The sequence below is a fragment of the Rhinatrema bivittatum genome, chromosome 7 (assembly GCF_901001135.1).
Source record: "Rhinatrema bivittatum chromosome 7, aRhiBiv1.1, whole genome shotgun sequence".
Lineage (NCBI taxonomy): Eukaryota > Metazoa > Chordata > Amphibia > Gymnophiona > Rhinatrematidae > Rhinatrema > Rhinatrema bivittatum.
In genome coordinates this window covers 292367494-292386431 of record NC_042621.1, presented here as the reverse complement: position 1 = coordinate 292386431, position 18938 = coordinate 292367494, and the positions used below count along the sequence as shown (strand labels likewise).

The following is an 18938-nucleotide window of genomic DNA, read 5'->3' as shown; positions in this document are numbered from 1 at the left end:
ATACATCAATCAGCAGAGCGGTAAAAGAATTGTTCAAATGGGCAAAGAAAAATCTGCAGCAGATAGCTGCTTCTCATGTGGCTGGAGTGGACAATGTGCAGGTGGACTTCCTCAGCAAGCAATGTCTGGATCCGGGGGAGTGGGAGTTGTCAGCAGAGGCCTTCGTCTTGCTGCAGGCAAGGTGGGGCAAACCAGTGGTGGACCTCATGGCGACTCCAGTGAATGCCAAAGTGGATTTGTTTTCAGTCGCAGAAGGGAGGTTAGATAAGAGGGCATCAACGCTCTCGTTCAACAGTGGCCGGCGCACCTGTTGCTGTATGTGTTTCCCCCATGGCCTCTCATAGGTCGGCTGCTGCGATGCATTGAACTACATCTGGGTAGGGTGATTTTGGTAGCGCCTGAGAGGCCACAGTGGCCATGGTTTCCGGATCCTCTGTGTCTGGCAGTAGACGGTCCCGTTCGCTTGTCTCACCTCTTGGGGTTGCTGCAGCAGGGTCCCGTATTTTCAGACTGGGAAGATCATTTCTGTCTAGCAGCTTGGCTTTTGAGAAGCGGCAGCTTCATTTGAAGGGCTATTCAAAATTGGTGATTGTAACTTTGCTGCAGGCAAGAAGACCTTCCACTTCGATGGCTTATGTCCAAGTATAGAGAGTCTTTGAATTTTGGTGTTTGCAGAACAGAATGCAGCCTTTAAAGGTGGACATTCCTCAGGTCCTAGCCTTCTTACAGAGCAGTTTAGTGAAGGGTTTGGCCTATAATTCCCTTTGGGTCCAGGTAGCAGCCTTGGGTTCCCTTCGTGGCAGGATGCAGGGTAAGCCATTAGTGTCGCATCCGGATGTGGTTTGTTTTCTGAAAGGAGCAAAACATCTGCGTCCTCCGGTACAGATGATCTGTCCAGATTGGAATCTGAATTTGGTTCTTCGTGTGCTGTGTGGTCCTCCCTTCGAACCTATGTGGAAGGCTTCATTGAAGGATTTAACCCTAAAGACTGTTTTCCTGGTAGCCATCTGCTCGGCTCGGCAAATATTGGAGCTTCAAGTGTTATCATGCAGGGTTCCCTTCCTCCTCTTTTCGGGGAATGGAGTTTCTTTATGTACTGTTCCTTCTTTCTTGCCGAAGGTGGTATCCTCCTTTCACCTCAGTCAGGTATTGAGCTTCCGGCCTTTCCGAACTTGACGGCCGATGCTCCGATTGTTGCGTCGGAGGCGGACCCTTGGCCTGAGGTGGGGTTGATGCAACCCTTAGGCGATGACCTATGGGTCCCCACCGTCAGCAGGTGGAGTGGGCTGAAGCTAGAGGCTGCTGGAGCTTCACCTATACCAGCCCTCATTCCTCTTGAGTTGAGCCTTTGGGTGCCGGGACCAGCAGGACTTAGGTTGGCCTCGAGGTTAGCGAGAGGTGAGTAGCTGTACAGCCCAGAGACAGCAGTCGGTAGATGGCATAATTCTATCCTGGACTGGATTCGGTACAAGGGCTCAGGTGCCAAAGGAACAATAGGGAACTGAAGGCACCTGAGCAAAGGGAGGCCTAAGCCTTGAAAGTTCACATCCAGAGGATAGGCGAGGAGAGGTGTCACTGACAGGCTGTATTCTGAGCTGGCTGTGAATGGTGGTTGTGGCAAGCAATGACGAACTCTGGACGAAGGAGAGTCTGTAGCGAGGTCGTACAAAGCGAGGGTCAGGGCACGGAGAAGGCAGGGATAGTCAGTCCAAGCAATAGTCACAATATGAAGCAGGAAAACGTGGCCAGGCAAGTCAGTGGTTAGGGCGCGGAAAAGGCAGGCGTGGTCAGGCAATGCAGAGGTCCGGGGCTGGAGAGAAGCTGAAGAGTAGTCAGGTGTAGCGGAGGTCTGGGTTTGGAGAGAAGCTGAAGAGTAGTCAGGCGTAGCGGAGGTCCGGGGCTGGAGAGAAGCTGAAGAATAGTTAAGGGTAGCGAAGGTCTAGTCCAGGGAATCAATCCAACACATAGACGAACAGGAACTAGGAGAACAGGAACTGGAAACCACAGGAAGACAGGAACACATGATGAGACGATCCAAAGAATAGCAACGAGTACAAGGAGACCTGTTGCAAAGGCAATTCTATGGAGCGAGGCCTGAGCTTATATACACTGAAGAGTCTGATGTCAGCATCTGGGTCTGCGGCCAGGTTCCCGCCACGGGCCCTTTAAAAGAATCACTGATGTGCGCACACCTAGGAAGGGGCACAGTGCTGGTGGCAGCATCTCTCTGCGGGCCACGCGGAGAGGCCCGACGAGCAAGGACATCCTGGTTGGCAACACTGGGCAACATGGGAGGGCCGGAGGCACAGGAGGGGAACCCAAGGTCGGAGCTGGCGGCCCACCGCCACCAGCGAAGAGGAGTCAGCAGCTGGAGTCCATCTGAAGAGGTAAGAGGGCCACACTGTGGGGCTGCTGCGGGCGGCATGCGTAACACTTTCGGGTTCCTGCCCAGAATAAAGGGGCTTGGGTACATCCCACATCTGGACTGATCCAGGGAGCAACTAGGAAAGGAAAATTGGTTTTTACCTGCTAATGTCCGTTCCTGAAGTACCGTAGATCAGTCCAGAGACCCGTTCCTATCTGTCAGAAGACTTTCTCACTGTTGGATATGGCTGAGCTGATGGAGCTGGCATATGTTATACTCAAATTATTAAGCAGTGTACATAGTTTGGTATAGTTTTTCGGTTAAATTAAGGAGGCCTAATTTGCAGGGGGCTCCAACTTAAGTCTCTGCTCGCCCAGAGTTTATTGGAGTTTGTTATGGTAGACATCTTGGCTTGGGTACAGGTCAATACTGAGGGCACTCTTGGTTATGTAGCAGTGCCTCAAAGGTTTGTTCTCTGCCTCCATCTGCTGGTAGGGATGCATAAACTCAGTCATCTGGACTGATTTGTGTTACTTCAGGAACGAAAATTAGCAGGTAAGAACCAATTTTCTTCTGTGCAATATCACAAGGTGGCAGCATAATAAAGAAACATAGACAGTATATACACTGTGGAGGCAGAGCATGTTTTCTTCATCATATTAGACCTGTGGGAATTCTGCGCTATATGCGGAGTGCAAAATTCCCCTCCTGTGTAGTTGCGCAGAATTCTGTACACAGAATTTGGCTGGCTCTGCCATGCTGTGAGCAGGCCAGCCTCCGCTTGTGGCATGCCAGGGCCTGCTCCTTCTTCGCCACGAGCAGGATGGCCTCCACGCACGGCAAAGATGGAACAGGCCCCAGTGTGCCGCGAGCTGGTCAGTTTCCACTTGCGGCGAAGAAGGAGCAGGCCCTGGTGGGCCTTGAGCAGAGGCCATCCCACGCACAGTGAAGATGGAGCAAGCCTCAGTGAGAGTTTGTATGTATGTGTGTAAGACTGCGAGCCTGGGGGGAGAGAGAGAGTATGTGAGAAGGTGCGTGGGTGTGGGTGCCAGAGAAAGGGAGCCTATGTGAGGAGATTGTGAAGGAATGTGTATATGTGTGAGAGACTGGGAGCTGGTGTGTGTGAAAAAGGGATTGGGTGTATGTGAGGGTGCTTGTTTGTTTGTTTGTGGGAGAGTGAAGGTGTCTGTATGTGTAAGAAAGACAGCCTGTATGAGGGAGCATGTGTGTGTGTGAGAGAGATAAAGAGCCATAGGGAGCCTGTGTGAGGGGCAGTACTGAGAGAAGGCTCAAACTCTGGGAGTACAGATGGAGTGCAAGGGATTGAGCCTAGAAGGGGAGGGAAGAGATAGTGGCAGTTGGAGAAGTTGGGGGCTGAGAGGTCAAAGTGAAAGAAGACTGGCCAGGGGAGTAGAGAGAGAGGGTGGAAGAGACACTCTTACAGTGAACTTCTAGGGAAATTCTGCTCTAAATATTTAAAACTCTACATCTTTAAGTAATAACTTTTTTTCAGTATTACATTTTAAATTAATTACTAAAAGACTGTCATGTATATTGTGTTATTTTGACCCAATATAAAGTATGCAGAATTTTAAAACTTTTTGTGCAGAAGTTTAGCACAGAATTCCCCCAGGAGTAATCATATGTTTGTAGACTTTTGCTGATTTAATGGAAAGGCTCGTCTCAGTGTGCCCTTAGTTAACGTACAGGGCAAACATCACCTAAACCCCATCTCATTCTATTGTGGTTGAAGGTAAAGCAGGCCATGACCCTTATAGGAGCAGTTCTCATGCATATGTATGTAACCGAGCCTCTGAAGAAGAGAGGAAAGCTAAAGAAACCATGATACATTATTGGTATTTATAGGAGATGATATTTGCTCTGCAAAAATAATATTTAATTTCTTCAACAATGCAAGGTGTTAAGCGCCAGGCCATTTTTTATGACGCTTAGAGTTTTGTAGAAAGCATAATTTTTTATTGAACAATATAAGTATTCTTGAGAGATGCTGATGCCATGCCTCTGACAAACTGACTACCAGCATCTCATTGTATACAGGAAGTGATCCTTCTTTTATAAATAACATACAATATTGTATTAGGTTAGAAGATTCTAGTGTGCATGACTGCCTTAGAGAATAATTTACATTGGTTGTCATGTCAACAGCATGATAAGATCATCCCTAGCTACTCCTGAGTATTTCTCCAAGGTGGGGCCCATTTACCATCACTCTCTAGATAGTCCTTTGTTCTGTTAGAATCTTGTTGGTCAGGGCAATTAACACATCCGAAGTTGTGTTTACAGATACTCCTGAGAATAGTGCCTCTTATTGTGACAGGATAGCCTGAAGTTCCTGCTATTGGTTTCTGCTTTGTGTGACCTTATGATTAGGCATCACCTTATGGAGCCAGCTTGACTGCCTATCCAGATGTCCTAGGAATTCTGCAAGTCATGCTCAGTAAGTCACTTATGGGCCGATTCAGTAAAGTCCGTGAGAGAGCGGGCGAAAGTCTGTTCTCCCGGCGCGCACACAGGCCACTCGCCTGTGCGCGCGATTCAGTATTTAAATGAGGCCCGGAGGTAGAAACGGGCAAAAGGAGGCACTAGGGACACTAGCGCATCCTAGCGCCTCCTTTTGGCCCGGAGCGGCGGCTGTCAGCGGGTTTGACAGCCGACGCTCAATTTTGCCAGCATCGGTTCTCGAGCCCGCTGACAGCCACGGGCTCGGAAACCGGACGCTGGCAAAATTGAGCGTCCGGTTATCGACCCGACAGCTGCCGGCCGACTTTAATTTTTCTTTTCTTTTTTTTTTTTTACTTTTTTTACCCTTCGGGACCTCCGACTTAATATTGCCATGATATTAAGTTGGAGGGTGCACAGAAAAGCAGTTTTTACTGCTTTTCTGTGCACTTTCCCGGTGCCTGAAGAAATTAGCGCCTACCTTTGGGTAGACGTTAATTTCTGAAAGTAAAATGTGCGGCTTGGCTGCACATTTTACTTACTGAATCGCGCGGGAATACCTAATAGGGCCATCAACATGCATTTGCATGTTGAGGGCGCTATTAGGTTCGGCGGGTTGGACGCACGTTTTCCACCCCTTACTGAATAAGGGGTAAGGGAAAATGCGCGTCCAATGGCGGGTTAACAGTGCGATCTGTTGCAGCGCACTGTACTGTATCGGCCCGTTAGAGTTCATACAGCTAAGGCAGGCTAAGAAACCAGGGGATTCTGGGTCAGTTTCCTTTCTCCATGTTGGTTTTCTGATCAGGCACATTCCTCAAAGGGTAGCTCTTAGTGATTTGGGGCGCAGTGTAAACGTTGGCTTTGTGTCTCAGATATATTCCTGTTTCTTTGGGAAATAGGAGAGGAGTAATGGGTGAGACAGCAGAGCGAGAGATGCACCATGTCTTTCTCATTATTGGCAGTCCATAAGAGGGGATCCTATATATAGAAATTGCTCTGGGTGAAAAGAGGGAGGCAATAATGAAGAGGAACCAGGTCCCCAGCAGCGTTTTCCTCCACTTTGAGTATATTTTAGGCTCCTGTACGTAATGTTAAAGAAAGCTCTGCCGTGCACCTTACACACGCTGCTCTTCCTAAGGGCTCACTGGGCTAGTGAATATTGGAGATACTGGAGAGAGGTACCTGGATTTTTCCATCTACGACCTGCAGCCTTCTGGGAACCTGTCAAGATTTATTCCTGTTCTGCAGTATGATAGCTACAGAAAAAGCATCAGGTATGAAATGATCCACCATACTCAGGCCAGACTGCACACCACGTGCAGTGCTAGGATTGGGCGAACAAGCTTCCTGAATTGCCAGAGCATTGGTGACCAAAGTGACCTGCTACTGTGAACAGATGGGAATTACATTTAGGGGGATCTTGTTTGCTTGGGGGGGAGGGTTCTGTTTAATTTTTGTTTTGGTTTGGTTCATTTGCTGAACCAAAATAAAAATTACATTAAAAACTCAAAACAAAAAAAGAGAAACTTTAACTTGGGTCATTTTGATTGACAGGGTCTTTGACCAACAGTTTTCTTTTACTGCTGGATATATAAATGGGAGGGGGGGGGGGGGGGAGAGATTAAAGCTGGGTCTGAACTCTGAGGCCATGAGTATATTTACCCTCCTTCAGGAGGTGCTCTCAGCTGATCAGGAAGCTCCCTCATTATCCCTCGAGTTTTTATAAATCAGAATTTTATTTAACTTTGGCCATTTTTAAGTGAAGTAGGAAGAAAATATAAGGGATGATAAACATCTGAAGTGTAACAATGTGTTCTCTGTGTCTGTAGGCCTACTAGACAATTTGCACACATCAAGTGGGCCGGTGGCCTTCTTCCCAAGGACAGACCAGACTGTGGCTTTTATAATGAGATGTGCAGCGGCACAAGTAAAAGTAAGTAGGCCTTAATATAGTCATGCTATTCAGATGCAGTCTAAATGCCTCAGCTGTCTTGGCAAGATACATTCTCCTAGGGGAGACCCTGGATTAATTTGTCTTTTAGCCCCCAGTACAGGTGACCTGAATTACGAGTTTATAACTATCCATACTTCATTACCCCTGCTTATAAGGTTGAGTTAGGAGCCAGGTACTGGATATCTGTTCTGTACATTCCAGCTCATATCCACTGTTTTCTACTCAGAATGATGCTTTTTTTTTTTTATTTCATTCTTGCTGCTTTGTGAAAATGGATTGAGTTCAGTCTGTGTTCTCCCTGCCCATGACATCATTATCTTGTTACTGGTCCATTTTCTGATGACATCAGGGGGGAGCCCAGCATGTTTTGCACAGTCCACTTTCACTGAGCAGTTTTTTTGAGGGTTTTTCAATTTTGCAATTCATTTCCAGCTCTCTTTTCCAGCATAGCTGACCAATGCTGTGTACAACATAATAAAACATTCAATTAAAAAAATACAGACACAAAAAGGGATCATCAGGCATAAAATAATCCTAAGGTACATCCAAGTTTCAACTTGTAATAATCATAGGAATAAAGGAACCTAACTCTAATATGAATACATAATATTAACATCCCAAAATTGTATTAACACATTTTATAGTCATAACTTCAAAACATTCTTATTACATACATATATAGATACATAAATGTAATTCTACACTACACGTATCCCAAATGTGTCTAACAGTATTTATACATTAAAAATGCACATTTTACCATCATTATACACAATTTTACAATCATTACACGTAACATCCACATATAAAAACCTCATGTGCAGATGTTGGTTGTAATGATGGTAAAATGTGCAGTTTTAATGTGTGTACATATAAAACTAGAAATGCAAATAAGCTTACTTTAAAATGTACCTACAGTACCTGAAAGTAATCTACTTTGAAGTGCCAAAATGCAAAATATAAATCAAACAAATCAAATAAATAAATACAAATAAAAGTCTGTGTATGAATGCCACAAGTCTGAAATATAAGACTAGAGAATTAGAATGTATGGCCTAAAGGAAGATATAACCATTATAAGCATCTCGGAGACCTGGTAGAAGGAGGAAAACTATTGGGTCACTGTGATACTAGGGTAAAAATTATATCAACATGACATGACAGATAAAATTGATGGAAGGGTGGCACTATATGTTAACAATGTCATAGAGTCAAGCAGGGTAAAATTTTTGCAGGAAACAAACTACACTGTGGAATCCTTATGGATAAAATTTCTAAGGGTAAAAAGGAAGGGTAAAGTAGCGAGGATATAATACTGCCTACCTGGTCAGGACGAGGAAATAGATTGGAAAATGATAGCAGAGATTAGACTGGCAAGTAAAATGGGCAACACAATAATAAGGGGACTCTCCTTGAAACTGGCAAGCAATAGATTTAAAATAAATCATAGGAAGTATTTTTTTAATCAGAGCACAAGCCAGAGGACATGGTCAAGGCAACTAACACAGTGGGGTTCAAAAGAGAGATGGACAAGTTCCTGAAGGGAAAGTCCATAAACAGTTATTAGCCAGGTAGACTTGGGAAAGCCAGCGCTTATTCCTGGGAGTGAAATTGATCAACTATTTAGGATCTGCTGGGTATTTGAACCGGGTTGGCCACTGTCAGAGTCGGAATGTTGGGCTCAATGATCCTTGGATTGACCCAGCATGGCACTTCTTATATTCTTATGTTCTTACGTGTAGCGTTTAGAAATCAGAGACCTCCCTGTTGGCACTTTTTGATGATTTACATCACAATTGAAAAACATAGTAACATATTGTTAGCAGAAAAGACCAAATGGTCCAACCAGTCTGCCCAGTAAGCTTTCCATGGCAGCAGTTGCCGTTCCATGCAGGTTACCCCCAAGTGTCCACCAAAGGCAGTAACTTCCACTCCTTGCAGGTTACCCTCATGTGTCTGTTAAGGGTAGTAAATGCCACTCTGTGCAGGTTATCCCTTATGTTCAAACCAAATCACTGTGAACCGGGAAGATGTAGTAGGCCAGATTGACAAACTAAAGAGTAACAAATCACCTGGACTGGATGGTATGCATCCTAGGGTACTAAAGGAACTAAAAAATGAAATTTCTGATCTATTAGTTAAAATTTGTAACCTATCATTAAAACCATCCATTGTACCTGAAGACTGGAAGGTGCCAATGTAGCCCCAATATTTAAAAAGGGCTCCAGGGGTGATCCTGGAAACTATAGACCAGTGAGCCTGACTTCAGTGCTGGGAAAAATAGTGGAAACTATTCAAAAGATCAAAATCGTAGAGCATATAGAAAGACATGATTTAATGGAACACAGTCAACATGAATTTACCCAAGGGAAGTCTTGCCTAACAAATCTGCTTCATTTGTTTTGAAGGGGTTAATAAACATGTGGATAAAGGTGAACCGGTAGATGTAGTATATTTGGATTTTCAGAAGGCGTTTGATAAAGTCCCTCATGAGAGGCTTCTAAGAAAAATAAAATGTCATGGGATAGGTGGCGATGTCCTTTCGTAGATTACAAACTGGTTAAAAGACAGGAAACAGAGAGTAGGATTAAATGGTCAATTTTCTCAGTGGAAAAGGGTAAACAGTGGAGTGCCTCAGGGATCTGTACTTGGACCGGTGCTTTTTCAATATATGTATAAATGATCTGGAAAGGAATATGACGAGTGAGGTTATCAAATTTGCGGATGATACAAAAGTATTCAGAGTAGTTAAATCACAAGTGGATTGTGATACATTACAGGAGGACCTTGCAAGACTGGAAGATTGGGCATCCAAATGGCAGATGAAATTTAATGTGGACAATGCAAGGTGTTGCATATAGGGAAAAATAACCCTTGCTGTAGTTACACGATGTTAGGTTCCATATTAGGAACTACCACCCAGGAAAAAGATCTAGGCATCATAGTGGATAATACTTTAAAATCGTCGGCTCAGTGTGCTGCAAAATTCAAAAAGGCAAACAGAATGTTAGGAATTTCTAGGACGGGAATGGTTAATAAAACGGAAATGCCATAATGCCTCTGTATCGCTCCATGGTGAGACCGCACCTTGAATACTGTGTACATTTCTGGTCGCCACATCTCAAAAAATATATAATTGCGATGGAGAAGGTACAGAGAAGGTCAATCAAAATCATAAAGGGGATGGAACAGCTCTCCTATGAGGAAAGGCTGAAGAGGTTAGGGCTGTTCAGCTTGGAGAAGAGATGGCTGAGGGGGGATATGATAGAGGTCTTTAAGATCATGAGAGGTCTTGAACGAGTAGATGTGAATCGATTATTTACACTTTCGGATAATAGAAAGACTAGGGGGCATTCCATGAAGTTAGCAAGTAGCACATTTAAGACTAATCGGAGAAAATTCTTTTTTACTCAACGCACAATTAAGCTCTGGAATTTGTTGCCAGAGGATGTGGTTAGTGCAGTTAGTGTAGCTGGGTTCAAAAAAGGTTTGGATAAGTTCTTGGAGGAGAAGTCCATTAACTGCTATTAATCAAGTTTACTTAGCTAATAGCCACTGCTATTAATTGCATCAGTAGCATGGGATCTTCTTGGTGTTTGGGTAATTGTCAAGTTCTTGTGGCCTGGTTTGGCCTCTGATAGAAACAGGATGCTGGGCTTGATGGACCCTTGATCTGACCCAGCATGGCAATTTCTTATGTTCTTAACGACAGTAATACTTTCAAGCAAAACCAAACATGTGTCAAACCCATAACAAAACTACTGCAACATTTTCACATGGTGTGCAGCCTTCCTAATAATTCAGGCAATGCTGCTTGAACGTCTTTGCTTTTGGACTTAGTCGTAGAAGTTTTATCCCCAATGTCAGTGTATCAGTAACCCAGACCATAAAAGTCGAGGCCCGTCATTGGCTGTCTTCAGAATCCAATACCCTTTTTTCCCTGCCCCACCGTCAAAGAGGAGAATGTTGTTACAGTTGTGTTAAATCATCAAGGCTAATTGGTTAATGGTAGTATTCCCCCATGCCTTCTAGTTAAGGGTACCAACTGCTTCTCCGTTTAGATTACCCCATGCACTCTTTTCTTCATTATCATCCTCAAGCCTTTAGGGATCCACAGTGTTTATCCCATGCACATTTGAATTTGTTTTCTGTTTTTGTTCTCACCACCTCTTCCAAAAAGGCATTGCAGGCACCCAGCTTCCTCTTGTGAAAAAATATTTCTTTATGTTGGTTCCAAGTCTTCTCCCTTGTATTTTCATTTTGTGACCCCCTAGTTCTACTGTGTCCTTTTCAACCAAAAAGTTTCAAAGTTTGTGCATCATTAAATCCTTTCAGGTATCTGAAGGTCCGTATCATATCCCCCCTGCACCTCCTCTATTTCAGGGTATAGATATTCAGATCCTTCGGCCTCTCAGAAGTCTTCCGATACAGAACCCACACCATTTTGGTCGCCCTTCTTTGGACTGCCTTCCTGTTTCTATCCTTTTTGAGATAAGGGCTCCAGTACTGAACACAGTTCTCCAAGTAAGGTCTCACCAAGGACTTGTATGAGGGTATCACTACCTCTTTTTTTTTATTGTTTATTCCTCTCACTATGCAGCCCAGCATTCTTCTGGCTTTAGTTATCGCCTTGTCACATTGCCTCACCACCTTCATATTGGCTGACACTATCACCCCTAGGTCCCTCTCCCAGTCCGTGCACATCAGTCTTTTGCTGCCCATCACATACAGCTCTTTTGGATTACCACATCCCAGATGCATGATTCTGCATTTCTTGGCATTGAATCCCAGCTGCCAAAACCTCGATCCCTCTTCAAACTTTCTTAATCACTTTTTATTCTCTCTATTCCTTCAGGCATGTCCACTCTGTTGCAGATCTTAGTTTCATCTGCAAATAGACAAGCTTTACCTTCTATCACTTCCGCAATATCGTTCACAAAGATATTGTACAGGACCGGTCCCAAAACAGATCCCTGTGGCACTCTGCTTAACATGGCTCTTTCTCTTCAGAGTAGGTTTCACTTACCATTACATGCTGTCTCCTGTCAGTCAACCAGTTTGCAATCCACACCACTATGTTGGCGCCCACTCCCAAGCTTCTCATTTTGTTCATTAAACTCCTATGTGGGACTGTATCAAAAGCTTTGCTGAAATCCAAATAAATCACATTCAGCACTCTTCCTCGATCCAATTCTCTAGTCACCGAATCAAAAAAAATCAGTCACTGGATTGTAGATAGTTCACTATTCTTTTCTTCAGCAGAGCCTCCATTAATTTTCCCCACCACTGAGGTGAGGCTAACTGGTTTATTGTTTCCACTCTTGTGAAGCGGGACCACCACCCCTCTTCTCCAGTCTTGTGGCACACTCTCGTTTCCAGGGATCTATGGAACAGTTCTTGCAGCGGACCATCCATCACATCTCTGAGCTCCCTCAGTATCCTGGGATATATCTCATCTGGCCCTCTGGCCTTGTTCACTTTCAGTTTTCCTAGCTCTTCCCATACATTCTCTTCTGTAAACGGAGTTTCATCTACCCTACCCCATCTATGTTCTTCTCAATCAGCAATGGTCCTTCTCCAGGGTTGTCTTTAGTGAACATTGAACTGAAGTATTTAATATTTCTGCCATTTCTTCATCTCCCTCCACATATTGCTCCTTGTCGCCTTTCAGTTTCACTCTACCATTTCGGACCTTCCTTCTTTCTCCGATTTATCTGAAAAATGTCTTATCACCTCGCTTTACCTCTTTGGCAATCCTTTCTTCTGCTTGACTTTTTGCTTTCCTGATTTCTTCTTCATCTCCCTCAGTTTCACCAGGTATTCTTCCCTGTGTTCCTCTTTTTGGGATTCTTTATACTTCTTGAATGCTGTTCTTTTTGCCTTTGTTTTTCAGCTACCTCCTTTGAGAACCAGATCAGTTTCTTATTCCTCTTTCTTTTGTTTACTTTTCTAACATACAGGCCGATACAGTACAGTCCGGTGGAGCGCACTGTTAACCCGCGTTTGGACGCGTGTTTTCGACGCGCTAGCTTTACCCCATATTCAGTAAGGGGTAATAGCGCGTCCAAACCCCCCCCCCCCCCCCCCCGAAACTAATAGCGCCCACAACATGCAAATGCATGTTGATGACCCTAGCGCGCGTGCATGTTATAAAATCTGATGACCGCTTGCACGTGCGCGCCGGATTTTTACAATCCGTGTGCGCGGAGCGCAAATTTTCGTTAAATACATGCGGCGATGCAATTGGGCCTTCCCCAGTTCCCTCCCAGTCCGCTTCAATTAAAGAGCGAACTGGGAGGGAACTTCCCTATCTCCGTAACTATACTTCCTCCCTCTTCCCTCTCCTCCCCATCCCCTAAACCTAACCTACCTTTCCCAAAATTTTTTATTTTATTACTTACTGCTCCTCTGGAGCAGCAGTAATCTCCAAGCAGCTAATGGCCACTGCCCAGCTGTCCTCTAACCCGCCCTGTCCCTCCCTGCCCAGACCACACCCCCAGGCCCGCCCCTTTTTCAGGGCCTGGCTCTTGTGTGCGTATTGATGGTTACGGGCCTGGCCGGGCCCTTTAGAAAATGTGCACAGCACGCGCAGGGCCCGGCCACACACATAACTGTCGGTATTTGCGTGTGTGGCCCTTTGAAAATTAGGGCTTTAGTGAGCAGTAGATCGAGGATCACATCCTCCCTTGTGGGTTCCATTACCATTTGTTTGAACAGAGCCCCCTTGCAGGGCATCCACTATCTCTCTACCTCTCATAGATTCCACAGAAGGGATTCTCCAGTCTATATCCGGCAGCTTAAAATCTCCAATGAGCACCATCTGTCTCTTCTTCAACCAGATCTCTGTCTAGCTCTTCTGTTTGAGTTTGAGGCCTGTAAACTACACCAGTAAAAATGAATGTACCATCATCTTTTTTTAGGATGGCCCATAATGCTTCTTCTCTACTCCATATTCCTTGCAGTTCAATTGCTTGGACATCATTTTTGACATAAAGAGCTACTCCTCCCCCTTCTCAGTCCTCTCTGTCCTTCCTTAAGCCTGGAGTGGCCATATCCCAGTCATGAGAATCCATGAACTATGTCTCCTAACAGCAACAATATCCAAGTCCACCTCCACCATTAGGGCCTGCAGGTCTGGGATTTTATTGCCCAAACTTCGAGCATTTGTGGTCATAGCTTTCCAGTTTTTCTCTCTTGATTTGCTGCATTTCCTCAGTCACCTTTTCTGCTTTTTTGAGCTGATTGATTTTGTTATTTTCTCCTCCTACTTCCTGTATCGCTTGGGGGTGGCATGCCAGTTTCACTGGCCATCTCCTGAAACTCCTGTTCTCTAGTTTAAATGTCTGATAATCTATGATCTGAATTTCTCACTTAGCATCCTCCTTCCTGTAGGCCATCCTTACCATATAGCCTTTTACTGCTCCTCACGGCCCTAGCCACCAAAGTATCCAAAATCATTTTCTTTGCACCATATTTTGAGCCAGGATTTAAAATTATCCATATGGCACAGCCTTTCCTTTCCCTTTCCATGAACAGGTAAGACTTCTGAAAAGGCAATAGTCTTTGCCATGAGTCTAATCTTCTTCCCTAGATTTTGGAAATATTTCTGTACTGCTTGGATATCATGTCTGGAAAGGTCATTTGTCCCCAGATGGATGATAACATTGATATCAAAGTTCCTACTTTATTCTACAATGGTTTTGACTATCTGGTTTGCATTCCTACTAGCATTTAATTTGATAAATTTGCTCACCCCCTGCCCTAGACCATTGCCGAAGCTTCACTAGATCCCGCCTCATGTTTTCCATTATGTGTGAACTTTTCCGTGCAAGCTCGGTCGGCATTCCAGTTTTGGGGGTGGGGAAGAGTAAGTTAGACCTGGTAAACATCAACAATTTTAGGCCCATCTCTTCTCTTTTGTTCTTGGCTAAACTAATAGAATGCAGTGTGCTGAACTGCTAATCATGTCCCTTAGTGACTCATTTAGAAGAGGTCTTGGCTTAGGTCACAGCTTCATCTTGGTGTTGCTAGATATCACCGCAGCTTTCGACACCGTTGATCACTCTATCTTACTACATCGCCTTCGCGATTGTGGCATTGCTGGAACCGTGTTACAGTGGTTCATCTCATTTGTCTCTCAACGATCTTAGCGAGTTGAATTCAACAATCAGTCCTCTCAATGGGCTGAAATCACCGCTGGTTTGCCACAAGGCTCAGCATTATCATCCATGCTATTTAATATATATCTTTCTCCTTTGTGCAAAGTGCTAGCCAGGCTGTGTGACGGATATAAATTGTATCCGGACGGCATCCAGTTTTTCGTTTGCGTGAGCTCCTCGTGGACTGATAGAGTCGATCTCGTAAATCTCTCTGTTTCCATCATTAAACGTGGGCTATTTTTCAACAAGCTGTCATTAAATCTTTCTAAAACTCAATGTCTGTTAATTCATTGCTCTATGTCAAAAACTTCTCATGACTCCATTACGATTGATCAAATCTCCTTTTCTCTGACCTCCTGTATTCACAATCTGGGTGTTCTATTTGACTCTGTCCTATCTTTTTGTACATTTGTTAAAAACAGACTTAAGGCAGGCTTTTATAAACTTTGTGTGCTCTGTGGCCTTAAACACTTACTAGAGAAAGCAGATTTTCGAACTGTGGTACAGGCCTCCATTCTTCCATTAGTAGACTACTGTAACTCCACACTTCTAGGCCTCCCTGTAGCCACACTTCGACCTCTCCAACTACTGTTAAACGCTGCAGCACGACTCATCACCAGTACCAACAAGCGTGAGCACTTTTTCCCAGCACCCGCTGATTTTCACTGGCTTCTGATAGTAGAACGTATCAAATACAAGATTGCAATGATCACCTTTAACCTTATTTCTTCTGATCCTTCACCCTGGAACAATGCTCTTTTACGGCTTTATTGCCCGTCCCGTCAGCTCCGCTCCACACAGTGAGGCCTGCTAGACATACCCTCACCCTTGCACGCCAGGCTGTGTCACCAGAGTCTGTGCCTTCTCTGTGGCCGCCCCCGAATCTCTGGAATTCTGTCCCAGAAGCCCTATGTACAGCAGTCAGTGTTAAGACTTTTAAGACCCAGCTAAAAACCTGGCTGTTTAGACAAGCCTTTTATTAAGTCCACAGAAGGTCTTTGTATTTTGTCTGCGATTTTTTTGTTTTTGTTGATTTTGATTTGGTTGGTTTTTTTTATTGCTGTGTTTGTTTTTATGTACATCGCCCAGGATATGGGCGATTAACAAATTCAATAAAAGATAAAGATTTATGTGGCTGTGTATGTGATTTTTGAAAATATGTGCTTAAACGTACATGCAGAAAATTACACCTGCTCAGTTACTTCCTGCTTGTATGCTGGCACACATATGACACATCCTGGGAATTTTTAAAGGGAGTGTACCGCAGACTATAGCCATGCACAGGCTGTTGAAATTTACCCTCCCTATGGCTAAATCTGAGGTCAGCTAGATAGGAAAGGGAAAATCACAGAAACCTTGAACAGTTTCTTATCAATAATGAATGGATACTCCCAGCTAGTAGTCAAGAGAACTGGGTGCAATCACTGATGAAAAACTGTCAGTGGTTCTTAAAATTAAATCAGATTGTAGAATTTGCCTCATTCAGTTATGGTTAATTTGCTAAGGTAGTTCATTTATAACAAAGGATCAGCTTATCAGCGTAATGCAAGTCCTTGTTGAATGCATATACAGCATTGCTCTCTGCTTCTATGGTAGGGGGAAATGTGGAAAAGAGGATTTGCATTCAGACAGCAACCAAGGACTGAACTTCACAATCTGGGTAAACAAATAAGCGTGGGGGTAACTTGCTTATTACGGCGGATACTAACCAAAACCAATTAAGCCTGATACATCACTTTGAATGCATGTACAGCGTTGCTCTCTGCTTGAACGGCAGGGGGAAATGTGGAAAACAGGATTTACATTAAGACAACATCCAACAAGGCATTGATCTGTGCAGTCTGGGTAAACAACCATCGGGATAACTTGCTTGATGTGGCGGTTACAACCCTTAACCATTAAGCCTTATGCTCACCTTTGATGCAGCTCCAACATTACTCTCTGCATCAAAGGCAGGGGGTGGCAGGAAATTTGAATCAACAGTTACCAACAAGGTCCCTGAACTTGGTGGTTGATGAAACAGATAAGTAAGGGGAAAATAAATGTGGGAGCTTGCTGGGCAGACTGGATAGGCCGATTGGTCTTTTTCTGCTGTCATTTCTATGTTTCTGTGTAACTCGTTTGAATTACTGTAACAGCATTTTAATTGGACTTCCAAAAAAACCCCTATCTATTGCTTACATCTGATACAAAATGTTGCCACACGTGTTAGAATAGGGGCGGAATACAGTGACGGGATGATTCCTATTCTGAAACGGCTGCATTAGCTCCCAGTACATTTTCGGCCTCAGTTTAAAATTTTGTATGGTGTTTAAATCCGTACATGGCAAAGGTGAGGGCTGCCTTGAAGATCATCTCCCATCCTTTTTGTCCTATTTGTAGGCCGTACTCTTTGCAGAGCGCATCGCTGGTAATGCCCTCACCCAAGGAGGCTTGCCTCAGTCCTACTCATGGAACATTGATTGCATCAGACCTAGACTGTGCAATAAATTACCATTGGGAACCAGAAAAACGAAATATTCTGGGCCGGATTTTAAATGCCCTGCGCGTGTAAATCCGGCCGGATTTACGTGCGCAGGGCCCTCGCACGCCGGCGCGCCTATTTTGCATAGGCCGCCGGTGCGCGCAGAGCCCCGGGACGCGCGTACATCCCGGGGCTTTGTAAACGGGCGTGTCGGGGGCATGACGTGGCGTTGCGGGGGCGTGACGTGGCGTTGCGGGGGCGGGCCCGGGGGCATAGCGCTGGCCCGGGGGACGTGGTCGAGGCCTCCAGACCAGCCCCCGGGTCGGGTGATGGCGCGCCAGCAGCCCGCTGGCGTGCGCAGATTTACGTCTGCTTTTAGCAGGCGTAAATCGTGCAACAAAGGTAAGGGGGGGGTTTAGATAGGGCCGGGGGGGTGGGTTAGGTAGGAGAAGGGAGGGGAAGGTGGGGGGAGGGCGAAGGAAAGTTCCCTCCGAGGCCGCTCCGAAATCGGAGCGGCCTCGGAGGGAACAGGCAGCGCGCGCTGGGCTCGGCGCGAGCAGGTTGCACAAATGTGCACCCCCTTGCGCACGCCGACCCTGGATTTTAGGATTTTATAAGATACACGCGGCTACGCGCGTATCTTATAAAATCCAGCGTACGCGAACAAAAGTACGCACTCACGCAAAATTATAAAATCTACCCCTCTTTGCGTAAATTGTTAAAACATCCTGTTTTCACTTAGCTTGTAATTAATATCTGGAGACCTAATCAGTCTTTCTGATGTTTAATTGGTCTTTGCTGATGGTGTCAGGTTGATGTTTTGACATTATTGAACCCTAATGGGTTACTCTTGATTTGATTCAATAGGATTCTGTTTAGGCTTTTAAATGTTGATATTTGCAATTAGGGATGTGCACAGACTTTTTTTTTTTTTCATTTATTAGGCTTTTTTTCATTTTAACTTTTCATTTCTTGTTCATTTCATTTATTTCCATATATTTAAAATGAAATAAACAAAAGGCAAAATAAAAGAGAAAAATGTCGGTACCCATCAGAGGGCTTGGGCCTCCTCTCTGAGGCCCCTGCCCCTTCGAATCCTTTTCTTCACGGAGCAGGCTCGATCACTCGTCACTTCTGCCCCACTGGAGGTATTACTTAGAGAGCTGGAAGGAATCAGAGGGGGAGCCTAGGAAGGCGTTTTTTTTTGTCAGCAGCAGTTGAAAGAAAATTAAAATAAGATGAATTGTTAGTTTTCCTTTCGTTTCATTTTAAAAGTGAATTGAAACAAATGAACGCGCATCCCTATTTGTGATTAAAGCCAAGGGGGTGTTCCTTGGGGTTTCTAGGTATTGATTTTTGAATTATTTTTTATAAATGTACTTTGCTAAGTTGTAATGTTTTAATTTCTGTCCCTTGCCTGGGGGTGCCACTGGTAATCAGGTGAGTAACAAATCCAGGTAAGTAAATAAATACATTTTCTGGGATAAAATGGATTAAACTTTGCAGATATGCAGCGTTTTAGGCAGATGTGGC

The 18938-nt window shown here is 44.6% G+C and overlaps 1 protein-coding gene across 1 annotated transcript in view; it reads left to right on the top strand.

The window, feature by feature from the left end:
- Window positions 1-18938, top strand: part of LOC115096235 (guanylate cyclase 2G-like) — a 129146-nt gene that overhangs the window by 53135 nt on the left and 57073 nt on the right. The window contains exons 6-7 of the mRNA XM_029610745.1: window positions 5967-6102; window positions 6658-6761. Coding sequence (XP_029466605.1) covers window positions 5967-6102; window positions 6658-6761 — 240 coding nt within the window. The remainder of the gene's footprint in view (window positions 1-5966; window positions 6103-6657; window positions 6762-18938) is intronic.